Source organism: Watersipora subatra, chromosome 4 (assembly GCF_963576615.1).
Source record: "Watersipora subatra chromosome 4, tzWatSuba1.1, whole genome shotgun sequence".
NCBI classification, from domain to species: domain Eukaryota; kingdom Metazoa; phylum Bryozoa; class Gymnolaemata; order Cheilostomatida; family Watersiporidae; genus Watersipora; species Watersipora subatra.
This window is the reverse complement of record NC_088711.1, coordinates 34,549,830-34,565,765: the sequence shown is the minus strand read 5'-3', so window position 1 is coordinate 34,565,765 and position 15,936 is coordinate 34,549,830. Positions and strand designations below refer to the sequence as shown.

The window sequence follows — 15,936 nt, the reverse complement described above, 5'->3', positions numbered from 1 at the left end:
TGCATCCACCATGGATCACTTTATAATGTCATAGCCAGGTCTAGATAAACAAACTGTTCTGTGGTTAGACTCAAATTTTCAACAAACGTCTAGGAGTCAGAAAACATGGAATTAATATCATCATATACAGATGTAGATGGCCTCCCAGTCGTCGCAGTGTCTCACCTCTAGTTTGTTACCTCCTTTGATTATTTCATTTATTTCTTCTGTTGATAACTCTGAGACCCTGTTTCCTGTTCACCAACTCACCCTGTGTTATTTCTTATTGCAGATGCACCCTTGGACATATGACCATCTGATTAAAAACGCTACACTATTGGTAAGTACAGAACATGTTATTATACCTTGTCTTTGGGCGTCTGGGTTCTTCAAGGCCGGTTAGCATTTTCACAGAAGATATTAAAACTCTTCTTACCAGAATTGCTGGATATAGTCTTGATCTATTGTTAGCACAGATCCAGCAGGAGTGGTCAATATGAAATCTCACGTTTTCTAACATTTTATTTTAATTACATTGCATGGACAGTTTATAGGAACATGTAATGTTTATAAGCATCTCAGGAATCCAATTTAAAGAAATTGTACTACGCTTGAACATCATTCTCACAGCATTTGGTCGAATAACAACTGTCAACTCATTTTCATAAAACCTTTACTATGCTTTTACATGGGAGGCTGTCATTCTTTTTTATACAACTATCGGGCCTCGTCAGGCGAGTTTCACAAAGTTTGCGGCGTATGTCATCTTTCTCTTTAACTATGCTTCTTCGGCTAAATGGTCTTTTTACCAGCTTCAGTAGCTAAAAAACTAGGCTTCTGTTGTTGCCATAGAGTTGTCAAACAGATCAGAGGTTATATTTATTGTCATAGTCGTCAAACAGATCAGAGGTTATATTTATTGCCATAGAGTCGTCAAACAGATCAGAGGTTATATTTATTATCATAGAGTCGTCAAGCAGATCAGAGGTTATATTTTTTGTCATTGAGTCATCAAACAGATCAGAGGTTATATTTATTATCATAGAGTCATCAAGCAGATCAGAGGTTGTATTTGTTATCATAAAGTCGTCAAACAAATTAGAGGCTATATTTTTGTATGGCATGAATGGCCGGAAATTTTGTCAAATCAATTTCTTCACATTTACTAAGGGAGGTTGGCGTGCTCCAAAAGCAATTTAAACACTGATACGACTTATTTTCTGGACCTAAAACTTTGGCATGATGACTAATCACAATCCAGTTATCTTGAAACAGTTTCTAGATTATTCATCAACTTTTGTTGTTTTGAATTTTAGATAGTAGAACTCTACTTTTGGGTTGAAACCATTTTTATCAATTACTAATGAATGGCCGGTGTTGCACGGGTAATAAAAAAGTTTTTGCGCAGAAACTTTGTTTTTATTGAACATATACATTTACCATTTTAAATGAAGGTCTTGGTTTATTTCTGTGTGTCTGCCCTATGAGCTTTCAAATATTCGAAAGCTCGAGGCATAACTAAAACAGATTGTTGAAAAACATTTCTTACTTATGCTACACATACGCTCAAGATTAAAATAGCTTATAAATAGTAGCAGGTAATGTAGTTGACATTGGCTAAGTTTCTTTACCCAATGAATTTGCATAACTTAACCTAGTCTAAATTTATATAATAAATGATTTGTCATTTGTAGTTTTGTTTTATATATTTATATTTGGCATGTTTGAGCTAGCTAACATTCACTTTTGTCTTTTTTGCACCACCTAGGAGGTAGAAAAATGGCGCATTGTCCTTTTTTTAGGGTGGTAGGTTTCCTAGCAGGTATATCGAACACCGAAAGTTTATACGATGTGTGATATCTAAGAATTTGTTTGTTGTACACAAAGTTCATTATATGAAAATACACATCCTCTTAAACTTCATATCGTGAGGAAAGTGTTTTGTGCAGTTCAAATAAATTTAGAGAAAAAATAAAACAATAGTGAATGTTTTTAAATGTGAAATAATTAGCAAGTAATGGCTAGATAAAGTCTGTTATACTACATTGGTTACAATGTAAAATGATTTGATACTGATACAATAATACAAACTGAGAAAACAAAATAGAAATCACAAATTTATAGGCTATTTTTACTGGTTACTTGAGATAACGCAAAATACAACTGTCCATGTGAATAGCAAGGTGTTCGAAGGTGAATGCGGACAGTTTTTAATGACTGACACGGATATGGAATTCGCTCGGGTCAGGGGCAAATGATTCAGTAACTGGGCCTTTTTCTCATGGGTTAGTTTATCAGATTGCCTGGCAAGTCCACTTTACATATTCAATAGTGGTAACAAACAATAATGCAGCTGATGAGATTTAATTGATATAAATTATTGTTGAAAGCACCAAAACAAATAGAACTGCTGCGTTATACTGAGCGCTTGTTATACAGTCTTAGTCAGAAAGAGAGACGATGTTCCACAGCAAAGAAAAGTTGCATACACATCTTGTCAGCCATATATCTTGAACCAGACTGTGATATATGCAGTAATAATTGCAACATACATGTATTGGTCCTAGCTTCTGGAAGACTTTTCTTTCGAAAGCTAGCCTTAGCGCAAAAGCAGACTACTGCGGGAACAGAGTAACCAACCAGTGGTTTCAGGTCCACAGCTAGCTAGCTACAAAACTGAATCTCATTGACTCGCTACATCAGAATTTCATATCAATAGTCAATGCAGCTGAAAGTCAAACAGAAAATAAAAGGCATTTAAACTGGCTGAAACGGCACATTTGAAGTTGACAAATTAAAAACATGGGTAGACTTAATGAATTATAAGGCGGTTAAAAAACTTTTTAAAAAAATCATACGCAAAAGGCAACATTAATTAATGATAAAAATTACATACTCTGCCTGTATTCTGCAATCATGTCTAGAATAAATTTTTGAAACAAATAATTTTTGCTGTACAAAAAGTGGTAATACAACTCCGATATGCCTGACCAATACAAGGTCGAAAACAATGCCGAACCAATATTTCAATTAATAATGTTGTTTCACAGTTCACATATTCTATACAACCCGCTATTCACTGGATACACGCACACGACACAAACACTTCGTTTTATATTTATAAATTTGCAATTACAAAATATCTTTTTAACCAGACTGTTGGTGTTCCCTTTGACTACATGGTGGTAAATTTGAGATTTATAGGATTATAAATAAATTGTAAATATCTCAGGATGATGTCACTCTATTTATATATGGTTTTAAGCAGTAAATTGCTTGCTATTCCTTTTAACAGTAAGATAGTTCACCAAAATATGAAAACGGGGAGTTTTGGTGGCAATAAAATAAATTGCACTACATGACCTCTGGCAGCGAGAAGATCAAGTAATACACCTTTTATTTTAGACATCAGGTTGATTCTCTGCTTGCGTTTTCAAAATGCTCTGCAGGATTCGTAATTTAGTACTTGAATGTTTCAACTAAAGCATTTTAAAAACGTTGATTTGGTCAAGCATTTAAACAGGAAGACAGCCTTTCGTTTTCAAATTTTCTGGCGGAGCAAAGAGAAGACAATTTTTATATTTCCAGTTTACAGATTTTATTGGACAATCTGATATATTGGTGACATATTCACCAAATCGCTATTCATGAATTTTCCTCATCTGTATTTTCAGCATTAGATTGACATTTTGTAGAACACTTCAGAAGAGCTTCCAAGGGAGGAGACTAAAGAGAGAGTGAAGGAAGTTGAGGCGTTGTCAGGGTAGCAATTTAACACTCAAGGCTGAGAGTAGATAACCCTCTGATTTATTAATAACTTTCAACATGCAAGGATGATATTTGAAATATTTGCATGTATAAGCAGTTGGTATATGCAGGTTTTTGCAACAAACACAATCGGCTTACTTTTTTTGTCTGCCAGTTCGCTGTCACTGAGCTGGCAGAGTAGCAGGTCTTGCTTCCTGTTTGTAGCTTTTTTTCCTGCTCTGGCTACCTTTTAGCCTTTTCTTCTTGCTACAATGAGATGCACAGGTTTATGGTTAGCGTGTGCAAATCATAGCTGATAGAGCCTGCATGTCTGCAAGTATTTTAATAACAAATAAAGTTAGCATCTCCTGGTACTTATGTCTGTGAGTGACCTGATACATTTTAATAAAAAAAGTTTTTTCCCAAAGATAAATTTTCATGAGTCTGCTCTTTTGGCTTTGCAGAATATATGAAGGTATAGCTCAAGGGGCGATACTGAGTGTGCGAGAATGAAAAGAGAGTTTGGAATGTTTTTTATCATAAATGGTAAAAACTGGCAACAATATTCACCGCTAGGTGTCTTTTCTATTGTCACTAATGAAATGCAATTTTGAACTGGTTACAGCCAGGGATGTAGGGAATGGTATCAGATATCTCAAGCATGGTAACATATTGTCTAGCTGTGCATCATTTCATAAAATGTTACACTTATTGCTCTGTTGACCTACTTGTTGTTAGAATTTACAGAGCGAGGAAGATGGGCGCCTGATGCCAGCTTATCGTCTGTGAAAAATCTTTTAAATGTTCGAAGGACAGTCGATACTTGGTTGTCTTCTTTGTTCGGCAATGTTTTCTGTTCATGGTTCTGACTTTCCATCGAATCCCCTGCTTCCTCCTTTTGTCTCTCGGCCTCCATCTGTTTGCATTACATATATCGAGGTGTCAAACATGGCAAGACTAGATAGACATCAAATGACCAATCCTAGTGTTCGCCTGTAGTTCCATATTGCCATTTTGTTACCCACCTCGACAATGTTGCGAATGTCTTCAACATCGTCCAAGAGGCTTTGGTTTGAGCCAATTTGCGTTGGATCTTTGCCAAAGAAGTCTAACCTTCTGGCAGCGATCGTCTCCATGAACCTTTTCATCACGGGATAGCTTGAGATAATTATATCAAAGTGGTCTTTTGCCAGCGAGAATAGGTTACAAAAGTCTAGAGCCACGATTGTGGCTGTTCGTCTCTTATTGGTCAGCAGAGCTATTTCTGCAACAAAATGTGGTTTTGTAGAAGCTAAGAATGACTGCCACTATTTTAGCAATGAGGTTCAGTCTTGTCTATAAGCACGAGTATAGTTGTGTACCTGGCTTGTGTTTTACCACACCTGCTATTACTGGCTTACATGAAAAAAACCAAAGAAATGCATAACTATCAGCAAATAGGAAGTAATGCATTGTTATGCCTCTGAAAAATGACATCACTCTACGTTAGCTCAGTTAATTTAAGTCAAATAATTATTAGGTTGCATAGGTACATAACATTCTGATGCAAACTGGCCTAGCTGTTTAGCGATCGACTTTCTCATTTTAGTTATTACCTTATTTCACAACTGTAGCATATTTCTGAGTTTGTCTCACTTAGTGAAGCCGATTGCATTCACTTATAAAAATTTACAAGCTTCTAAAATAAACCAACCAAGCATATGTTTTATAGAGGTATAGCGAGTTCATTGCCTCCGCTGTTTGATTGAAGGTAGGAAATACATCTCTTTGAATGTGTCCAACAAGCCCACCAGGAACACGATTATAAAATAAGAGGTTATCTTCTCTTGAACAATTTTTGTGCTGAGCTTCAGGCTGTAAATGATTGTGTGAATGCAAGATTATGAAAAGGATTTGGCAATCAGAAGGTATGGTGGCCATTTTATTACCAAAGTGTTTTATGAATTTATAATTCACCTCCAAAGTAAGATCCTTCAGAGAGTCGCGTCAAAGTAAGCCCTAGGTCATCAAGAAGCTCTACACGACCTGCAACAGAGGATGAACATATGCATAATTGACCTGCAGCAGATGAGGACCACAGGGTAAACTAAGCCATACATGTTGAGCCAACTGAGCAGAATGGAGCTACTCCAATACCTAACTTGTTACCTTCCTGAATGAAGAACATGCGGTCGGCCTTGGTATTTACTCTTACAATCGTATCTCCTGGCATGTACATTTCAAATTTTAGCCTCGTTATAACATCGTTCACAAAGTTAGGGTCAGCGTGCACAAAGAAGGGAACTGCTTGTATGAGTCTACGACAATTGTGGTTCTGTATTTCCTGTAACACATACTACCCTTGAAACTATCAATATGCTCAGAACAAGTAGAGCATTGCAAGGAAATGAGCAACACTTGATTTAGCGGAGAGGAGAAATAATCTACATCTATATTTAGACACAGAGTTGGTTTCTCTTCTTTTTTGTTAGTTTTCAGCAAAATTATGTCATGTGACCATTCAATCTTTTATGTACATTTGTGAATAATTTTATGAATCGCATTTTGAAAAGCTTTTGGAAATTTCAAATGTTTCTTACCAACTTTTGTATATGTTACGCAGAGTAACGCTTTGTATAAAAAGCTGCTGTGAGTACTGCAGACACTGATTCCATAAGCTAAAACGGTATTGTTAAAGCTCCACTCTTTAGCAACCAACAAGGAAGATTCTAGAATAGCTAAAACACAGGAACTGATATAGGAATGTCCTGTGCGTTTATATAAAAGATCATTAGCAAAAATATAGAGGCTTTTATTTTGCCAAGTAAGTCATTATTGTGGCAATTAGTTACAGCATTATTTTAGGTTTGCTGGTACATTTTGCTGCCACAGGCCGTATGCTCAAAATCCTTGAAATAGATGTAAGTTAACTAGTCTGCACCTCGCAAAGCTTTTCATTTTGTGAACATCGCCTGGCTGCCTTGTTCGATATTTTTCTATATTTTCAGCTTGTTAACAAAAAAACAATATTCCAACAGGGTTCCTTCATTGTTGCATCTCTATGCAATGCATTTTCAAGACAATTGCTATCGCTGCACAATTGTTCTGTATTTTGTTTACCCGAGTGGACAACTTTTACTTTACTTTGATATGAGTTTGAAATCTTCAAGCTGACAACTCCTACTAGGTGTATATAACACTTCAGCTGGCATTCCTTGTACATTTTATAGTACATGGAAAAAGAATACTTACGCTCTCAACTAATATCGTCGTAGAGTTGAAGGGTGCTGGAGAGGACAACTCCAGGTGTAGGGTTAAAGAATGCCTGAGCTGACAACTCTTACTAGTTTGAGGTTGAAGAATGCTTTATATAGAAGTGAAAAAAACTTGAGCTTACAACTTCTAGTAGTATAGTGTAGAAGAATGCCTGAATATATACTCACTGTTCGCAGGGTCTCAGAAAGCTCTGAGAGAATAAGAGCTTCATCAAACATTTTTCTTCCAAATCTCCTCTCATAGTACTTGGTGACCCGCTGCCTAAGTTCCATTGGCAATTTCCTATATATCATGTACTCGTTCACCCGTTGTATCTGTCAACATATTATTTTAGTTTCAACGACATCAACGGCATAACCACCAGTTGTACAAACTCAAATATAAAGTGAACTTTTAGCTTTTATTAGAGGCAGCACAGAAATGCTACGTGTACAGTTGAAATGTTCAACCACTATTTCTTTCATCTAATTCTGATCACAACAGTTACATGTAATTGCATTTCTCCAACATTTAGTAAACCATCTTTAAGTCATGTGTACCTTCCAAGGACAATTTTACTTCTCTCGGTTGATCAAATCAACTTCACCTTAAACTTCTTTCGGCTTTCCCCGTTAGGGGTCATTACCGCAAATGGTGTTTTCCCTGGTGTAGGATTTATTGTGACCATATGCATATGATATCTGGCACAGGAGCGATTGTGGGTGAATGACCTCCATAACACCACCAATGGTTCTTGAGTGACTCAAACCACTGATTTGCTGATCATATGCCAATGTACTAACTATAGATGCTCTCTTGACTTTTAGTTAAACTGATACAATCAATCACATACATGTATTTGATTTGAAGAAATGTTTTTCTCTCAAATCGCTTCGCTATCCTAGCAGTCACCTAACAAAAAGTAAAAAAACTACAAACTATATGCTTGACTCACATGATCCCGGAACTGTTTGCTCGAGACATCGAATGACTGGATGGTATCTGTTGCGTAGGCTACGAAAAATGCATAGCAAGTGGCCCCTACTAGCATGCTGAAGATGAGAATAACCGTATCAATAAGGTTGTTGGGGGCAAACACTCCATAGCCAATACTTATCAGGTGAGACAGTGACCTGAAGACTGAAGCTGTGTACCTCTGTAAACCAGTTGCCTCCTACGATATAATTGATAGAATTAATTTGAATGCCTTGTAATAGACATCAAGCATACCAAATTCTTACAGTCTGTGCTCCTAATTAGAAAAGTGTTTAAATTGTACAAAAATATTAAATTAGTAAATTTCTTCTGATATTTTTATTGTTTTCACTTCACATTGTTTGTGAAGTGTCTTGGTGCAACTCCATGTGTAATACAAATCAAAAGTTCCAACTGATGCCATGACCCATTTCTTAATGTTACAAATATTAATCATGCTTTATTTTACTGTATTTTTCGAACTATTAGCTGCTCCCGTATATAAGCCGCATCGGCTCTATTTTTAAAAAACTGGCAATATAACAATACATAGGGCGTACTTTTTATATAGGCCACAGAACTCATAACAGTGCTTTTTAACACGACAGCAACTTTGCTGGTTAAAACGGAACAGAAGCAATAGAAAATAATCAGTATTTACTTAACTTCATTTCTGTGTAACGTCCGTGTTCTAGTTGCTAGATGAGTACAAAAGCAACATTTGCTTCTTTGCGTAACTTTTATTTAGTTTTGATTCTAATTCCGGTTAGTGCGCCCCTAGCGGTGAAATAAAAAACCACAGAATAGCCGCAGCCTTTGAATAAGCCGCATAACTCAAAACATCTGAAAAAGGTAGCAGCTAATAGTCCAGAAAATACGGTATCTATTTATCAAAATCAACCTGCTTCAATAAACCTTATGGATACAATAGTAGGTAAAACTTTGTGATTAGTTAATGCACCTAAATTTTAAACAAAAATTTTTTCTAAGAAGTGTTATCCAATCTTATTCATTTGCTAAGTCCGTGGTAAGTTTAAGGCAACATAAAACATTGTTTTAAATAAACTATTTTGAGCATCTTTTATTCTCAACACGTTAACTAATATTTTTCAATTTTCTCAATAACATGGCACAACTGTTAACAAGTGCTGCTATTAACATGGTGCTATAGTTATTAACACAGTGCAACTGTCACTGTTAATATAGTTTTACCGTTACGATGGTAAACTATTAACAATAGTGTCACTGTTACCATGGTACCATGGTTAAAATGATGACACTGTTTCTATAGTACCACAGCTAACATAGTTTCACTGTTACCATGGTACAACTGTTGACATAGTTTCACCATTACCACAGTACTACTATTAACATAGTTTCACTGTTACTATGGTACAACTGTTGACATAGTGTCACCGTTACCATGGTGCTACTATTACCATAGTTTCACTGCTATTACGGTACAACTGTTGACATAATGTCATTGTTACCATGGTACCATAGTTAACATAATGCACAAATAATGTGATGTCACCACTAACAAATTTTTCTCAGCAAAGTTTTCCAATATAAACTTCAAGAAAAAATCAAACGATAGAGAAGAATTGATACTGCACTTGTGGAGGAAGACAACACCTTCCTAATTTGCAAGTGAACACATACCTTCAGGTGCTGCATACTAATCCAGGAGTCCGGGGGCCAACCCTGCACAGCTGGTATGAAAAACTGGATACAAGCATTCCAATGGGACAATAGCATCATGAAGCACATCAGATTCACAATTTTGACTATAATAGGAGCCACATGTACACTCTGAAACACAAGGTGGTAATTGTAAGTGTTACACTTTGGACAGCATAGCAACATTTGTTACATTATCTAAACAGAGCTTCAAAACAGATAAGAAATTTAGCCTAAATAGCTAAAATAGCTATAGAACAGCTAAAAAAATGCATATCTCTGATCTTGCCTACCGCTTGCCACCGTCTCACATATCTGATGAGGCGAACAACTCGGGCTGCTCTAATTAGCTTCAGGAACTTGCTGACTTTAGCGTAGGTGACAGCGATAAGGAAGTTAGGGGGTGGCCCTTGAACGTACATATAGATGTAGTCTATGGGGATGCTACTAACGATATCCACGAGAAAGAGTGGCCACTTTTCAATCACATATCTATATATGACCTTTTTTGACTCCATGATGACCTCTCCGTTAGACTTATCTATATAGCCTACAGGTAAAAAGATATTACCTGCAACAGTGTTGTATCATTTATGTAAGGGTTTTGTGTTCCAGCTTTTTTAATGTGACTGAGCATTGACTCAGCTGACGCATGATAAAGGAGAAGGAGGCACTGCTATTAATAACATCAGTTTTCAAATAATCCAGCATCTGCATGCCAAAACTAGAAGGAACTTGGAATCACAAACATACCAGACAGAGTGGTTCGATGGTCTCACCTGTCATCAGGTTGAAGATGATGTCAAGCATGAAGATTACGTCATTTACAAGGTTGAACACCATGAAATGAACGTTGCTTGCAGACTGAAACGCAATGTCTACTGGCAGCACTGTCAGGTTTGTTATAAGGAAGGCAAACAACCAGAGGTCCCAGAGGATTCTATAAAGTAGTGAGTGATAAAAAGAATGATCCCTGACATATTTATATATTCTATATTTTACAAAAATGGTATATGGGGCGCCTCATGCTCTATTTGCATCGCTAATTTCAAAATTGTTTCTCTTTTGAAAAATTATTACAAGAGCTACTAGTTAAGATGTTGAATTACCAAAAACTCAAATAAATAATTTTAGAATGCTTAAATAAATGATATGAGGCTTAGTTTTCTATTTTCCTTTGACCCGTTTGGTTAAATTTTTGCTTAAAAAAACCATTTTGATTAGCTCCCTCAACAATCAATGGCTTTTCTGCTAATTACCTGATTTCAACTTCAAATGTTAAAATGTTGTCTTAGGGCTGAGTACTAGGAAAAAGAACTTGTAAAACCTTCTTGATACAAGAAATAATGAAGAAGCTTTAACAATCTTAAAAAGCTTATGCGGCTAAAGGTACCAAGCATATAGATCAAACTTGCAGCTGGCTTTACAAAACTTGGATACACTGTTTGAAAAAGCTTCATAGTCAAGCCAACTACGGCAAATGCTATCAAATAGCATCAGCCTGCAAAAGCAAATTATGCGTGCTGTCTCATAGTTACACGCTGTAAAGTTTTTTTTACTTCTGTAACTTTATAAAAGTTTTCTACCCAGAATTCTTAGTCTGAAAGTGCGACCAATTAGCAGTTTGGATTATTGTTAAGAACATCAAGAGTGATAAAATTTTAGAATTTTTTTCCAAATAAATAAAACAGAAATCTTTTAATTGCTTGTTGTATAATGAAGGAAATCAACTATGTTTTCACTGGTTAAAAATTGTGAAATAAACTGGAAAAAGCGGCTTCAAGTTTAGCAGGCCACTATTAGCTAAGCCAATATTTTGTGATGTTACTCGTGCCCAACGGGATTCATCTTCTCAGTCTGTTTTTAACTTGTGAATTTATATTTTCAATTATAGAAGGCAAATAAGTTGTCTTAACTAGTTATGTATATAGAGCTGTCTTTCCAACTTTTTATTCAGAGAGATTGACTGATCCTTCATCTTCAACCCCCTCAAAACCTGAGCGTTTGTAGGGCTGACTATTGGTGCTGACTTTACTTTGATCTCCTGCTTTTTAGTCTCCTTGAAAACCTAAACATGTTTTCTTTATTTTCAGCTTTTTTATACCAACGTCAATCTACTAAATCCTATAAACCTGCATATCTCACGTTTGTCTTTACTTATGTCTTACTTGAAACGACTTCCAGGATGAATGACCCAATCAGAAACCTCTTGGCGTCGATGGGCGCATCGCAATGTTTCTTGGCTTCCAAATAACTTTCTTGCCAGTTTATTGTCTGTTGATACTTTGAAGAAGTAAGAAAAATACTTGTTTCGCAGCTTCGGCAAATTTTCTCCTGTTTTCTTTGGTGCCTCTTTTGGCACTCCAAAGATGCTACATTAAACAACAATAACATATGTAGGAGCCAATCAACACATATCGAAAAATTTTACACAGCCGCAACTTTCAGCGCATGCATTTCCTGATAAGTGGCCATTTTGAAGCACAAAAATTATTTTGCAAAAGGCCAGAAAACATAAAATAAAACACTAACATTAACTTCAGCTTAAGAATGAAGTTAATGTTAGTGTTTTATTTTATGAAATACATAAAATTAAAATAAAATAGTCATATAAAAATAAAATAGTTTTATAAAATAGTCATAAAATACATGAAAATTAATTGGTGTGAGAACCAGAAATCTTAATTAATTCTCTTTCTGCCATTAACTTAGCAATCCCTTTTAATAGAAATTTTTTTAAGTTGATATTGTTTCAGTTCAGTATTTTTGTATTGTAAAATTATTTTTTGCCCTAAAATATGAACTTTTTACTATACTCACTGCTACTAAAAGTATATTAAAAATTAAACATTTCACATGAAGACAACCAGACATACCATCCATTTTTAGCATTTGTGGCGCAACTGACACCAGTTGCCTTTTAAATACAATATTCCTTTTTAGAATTCTTTATGTAAAAATATCATGTAGAAAAGCGGTAGACTAAAACTATCAAAAGTATTACCTGCTGCGAACTCTGTGTAGTAATTCATCTTCCTTTGGTGGAGTTCCAGTATGCAACTGAGACTGCATCTCTTCTCTGTAGAGTCTGCTCAACAAAAAATCTCAACATGACTAAACCTCCACATATTGTAGACCAGCAATGCATATACTATGATAAAATAAAAAGTATCTTTTATGTTTAAACTCAAAATAAACATATAAAACAATTTAAAAGCAAGTTATCTGCACAAAAATATAAATTTGACTTTGCCCACTATAGATGAAAATATGCCTTTCTCAAACTTTGCAGCTTATTCTATGTTAGGCTGAGCCGCATGGATATTTGAAAACAACTCAGTTAATTGGCTCGTATTTCTGCATAACGCAATGATCAGGCTTCCTTATAGCACCGGTAATGCTTGTTCAGAAGAAAAGCAAGAATACCAACTTCAGCTGATTGCAATTTGTGAATAAGCTTAGCCAGCTTTCCTATGTATGTTTGGTGCGAAGTACCATCTCGGTGTGAGGATCTGATCATTTGCACGATGGAGAATCTAAGCTTCACAAAATGGTTTTAGACAGACACATACAGTATAATATACGTCAAACACTAACTGTTGAAAACTGAATTGTAAATAAGTCTACAGTAGCATATAAACACTACAATTTGGATTAAATATGTTTTTTAATTAACGGCCTTAAAATGGGTTGAAAATGTACATTAGCGATTTTACTCATAACTGTGTAGTTCACACAGAGCTTAAGTCTAAAAAAGGTTGTTTAGTGTAAATACAAAAAAGTATAAAGTCTCACAGCAATGTATGAGCCTACAAGGAATTTTAATTAATTACAATTCAACACAAATTAGCATCATAAAGATATAGGTATTCATCGTAGTATCTACTTTTTAAATGTGCCTAACGTCAATTTACCTATGATCCTTTCTCTTCTGGTCATTGCTTGTACATATATTATTTGTGTTATAAATTATCATATGACTGATGCTCACCGCTGTATTAAACTCTCATGCAATGCCTCCTCCCTGTAATATGATAGGATAGTACTTCTTTTAGATGGAGGTGAATGCCCAGCGAGGGAATAATCATCATTTACCAGTCCTCCCATCTCTTTGTTTTCTTCTAGGTTGGCATGAGTGTCACTGTCTGTTGGCTGGTTGTTATTGGAGCCGATCACCTCATACGCGCTGTGTTTCCGACTAGATGGATATATATTAGAGTGAGCGCGTGCTAGAGATGGTGAGCAGTTTAGATTATCAACGACGAGGTATCCCTTTGTGGGTACTCTAGGTGGAGTTATATAGCCAGTACCATAGTGTTCTGTAAGGTTGCTGTTACGCCCGATAGGGGGCAAAAATGATGCCCTCTGCTGCTTCTTGAGGGACGCATAGCCGCACTGACACTGGACCTTCCCGTTTGCGGTGGCTCCGCACACTGAACAGAGGAGCTCCTCTTCACTAGACGTATTCATGGTTTAACTTTAGCAAGTTTTGATGACCTCAACATAGATAATTTCTTTCAGCTATCAGCCATTGTTGCAGTAATGACAATGAAACCTTACTAGATGTACCGCATGTTTACGGACAATACAATCTAATGCCCATGAGACAAGGTATAGACATTTGCAGAAAGAAAGAAAATTGAATTGCGGAGCTGTCTCTATTTTAGCAGTTTTAAATAGTTTACTTTTCTAACAATTCCGCACCAAGTCAGCAAGGCACTGTTATGACCAATAAGCATGGAATAGATTACAATAATTATTATTCATCTATACTAATGTACTAATGATGTCATACAGCTGCTTCAATTGTCCAGGCGTTTTAAATAAAAACAAATGTAAACTTTTTAATGGTTGTTGATAGTTTGTGTTGTATACACCTGTATAAGCATATCATATAATACTGATACTTCATATCTGATAAATACATTATATACCTACACATATAAATCTCATATAATGTATATCTCTCATATAATAAGTACTTGTAGATGAGATGTATATTACACACTCGTATAGTATACATTTCATCAGTCTATATATATATATAAATCTGTGTTTGCTTGTTTGTCTTTTTGTTTTCATCCGTGTGTCCAGTTATAGCAATTAAAATCTAGCAATTAAAAATACGCCCGTTACAGTTCTATTTCTGGATTCGGTAAATCTGTAAAAGCTAAATACTTTTTACTTGAATAATTGTATTATCTAGAGTAGGAATTGCCTCCACATTCTCTCTCCGTTTGGTCAGATAAAGTATCAGACAAAATGTCAGATAAAGACAGTTCGATATCTCGTTTTTATGTTCGTACCAGTATCGAGAGGTACCAGTATCGTCCATCAAAACTTTGAATACAACGAGCCTCTGCTGCAACAGTAACCTTTTTATAGACACAATTCCATGTACTCATTGTTTATTTGTTTTCTTAATTTATTTTAACTGCACAGAAACACTTTTCTCATGGCATGAAATTCAAAAGTTAGAATGACAAATGTTGTATATGTTAAATAAAAAATAAGTTTTCGGAGCAAAGGCTTTTTATTGCCCGGGCATTCAGCAGTACTGTATTTATGATCTCCAACTTTGTTGTCATGGAAATCATTTTTTCCTTCATCTTGTAACGTTTGTATCGGTCCCAGTTTCCATAGTTAACAAATTAAATATAGATATTTGTAGTAATATACGTATGCTGAATAAAAGCTTATAGTAAAAGGGAGTATAACGCTAAAAAAAATATTTGCTCTCGCTTATGTACTTTTTACAAAATTTCCAACGTGGAATGCTCACCTGAGAGAAGTCGGTCATTGTGTCTCTTCTAAAAGTTGTGAAAATGTTTTCGGTGAACCGCATTTCGGTGTCTTTGTTATTTCGACATAGGTAATAAGCACATCAACCGCCAAATTAGAACTCGAGCGAAAAAATTTTTGAATTCATATTGTGAAATAAAATTCATATAATGAGGTGAAACCGTCACCATGTTCAACTTCGTAAGGTGAAAAAATGGTATATTAGGGTAATCCTATCCTGAGGGTGCGCTGTATGTATATTCGTGTGTCTGTCATTTATATGTATAGTTATAACAGCAACATTTTAGGACTGACAAAACCACTTCGTACTCGAATTGAACTTTGAAACCCAATTCTGTAGACGGGCCTGGCTATGCACTACACTACCTACTTGCTATATCATGGAATAATTGTGCACATACATGAACTTATTACACCCGGTAAAAAATGCAGGCCTAAAGCAGTTACGAAAATACTATTGGTTGCTACTAGCACGCTTGAAGATCATGATTGCTTGAAGATCATGATTGCGTGAAAGAT

At 35.6% G+C, this 15,936-nt stretch overlaps 2 protein-coding genes across 2 annotated transcripts in view; one reads left to right on the top strand and one right to left on the bottom strand.

Moving 5' to 3' along the window:
* LOC137393545 (large ribosomal subunit protein mL39-like) overlaps positions 1–4,159 on the top strand; it is a 30,110-nt gene extending 25,951 nt beyond the window's left edge. The window contains exons 9-10 of the mRNA XM_068080141.1: positions 272–319; positions 3,675–4,159. Of these exons, the coding sequence (XP_067936242.1) occupies positions 272–319; positions 3,675–3,746 (120 nt within the window). The 3' untranslated portion in view covers positions 3,747–4,159. The remainder of the gene's footprint in view (positions 1–271; positions 320–3,674) is intronic.
* LOC137394182 (potassium/sodium hyperpolarization-activated cyclic nucleotide-gated channel 3-like) lies at positions 3,909–14,085 on the bottom strand. The gene is made up of 13 exons (XM_068080902.1): positions 13,607–14,085; positions 12,620–12,703; positions 11,784–11,987; positions 10,395–10,555; positions 9,927–10,165; positions 9,598–9,747; positions 7,916–8,134; positions 7,149–7,295; positions 5,875–6,049; positions 5,683–5,751; positions 4,752–4,990; positions 4,455–4,642; positions 3,909–3,993 (listed from the first exon to the last, which is right to left on the bottom strand). The coding sequence occupies exons 1-13, from the start codon at positions 14,083–14,085 to the stop codon at positions 3,909–3,911; spliced, it is 2,439 nt and encodes an 812-aa protein (XP_067937003.1).
* Between the last annotated feature and the right edge of the window lie 1,851 nt (positions 14,086–15,936).

Coding starts and splice junctions, on each gene's coding strand:
- LOC137394182 (XM_068080902.1), bottom strand. CDS start 14,085: ATGAATACGTCTAGTGAAGAGGAGCTCCTCTGTTCAGTGTGCGGAGCC. Junction 10,556..11,783: donor CATCCTGGAAGTCGTTTCAA/GTAAGACATAAG, acceptor ACTACTTTATAG/AATCCTCTGGGACCTCTGGT. Junction 4,643..4,751: donor ACATTCGCAACATTGTCGAG/GTGGGTAACAAA, acceptor TAATGCAAACAG/ATGGAGGCCGAGAGACAAAA.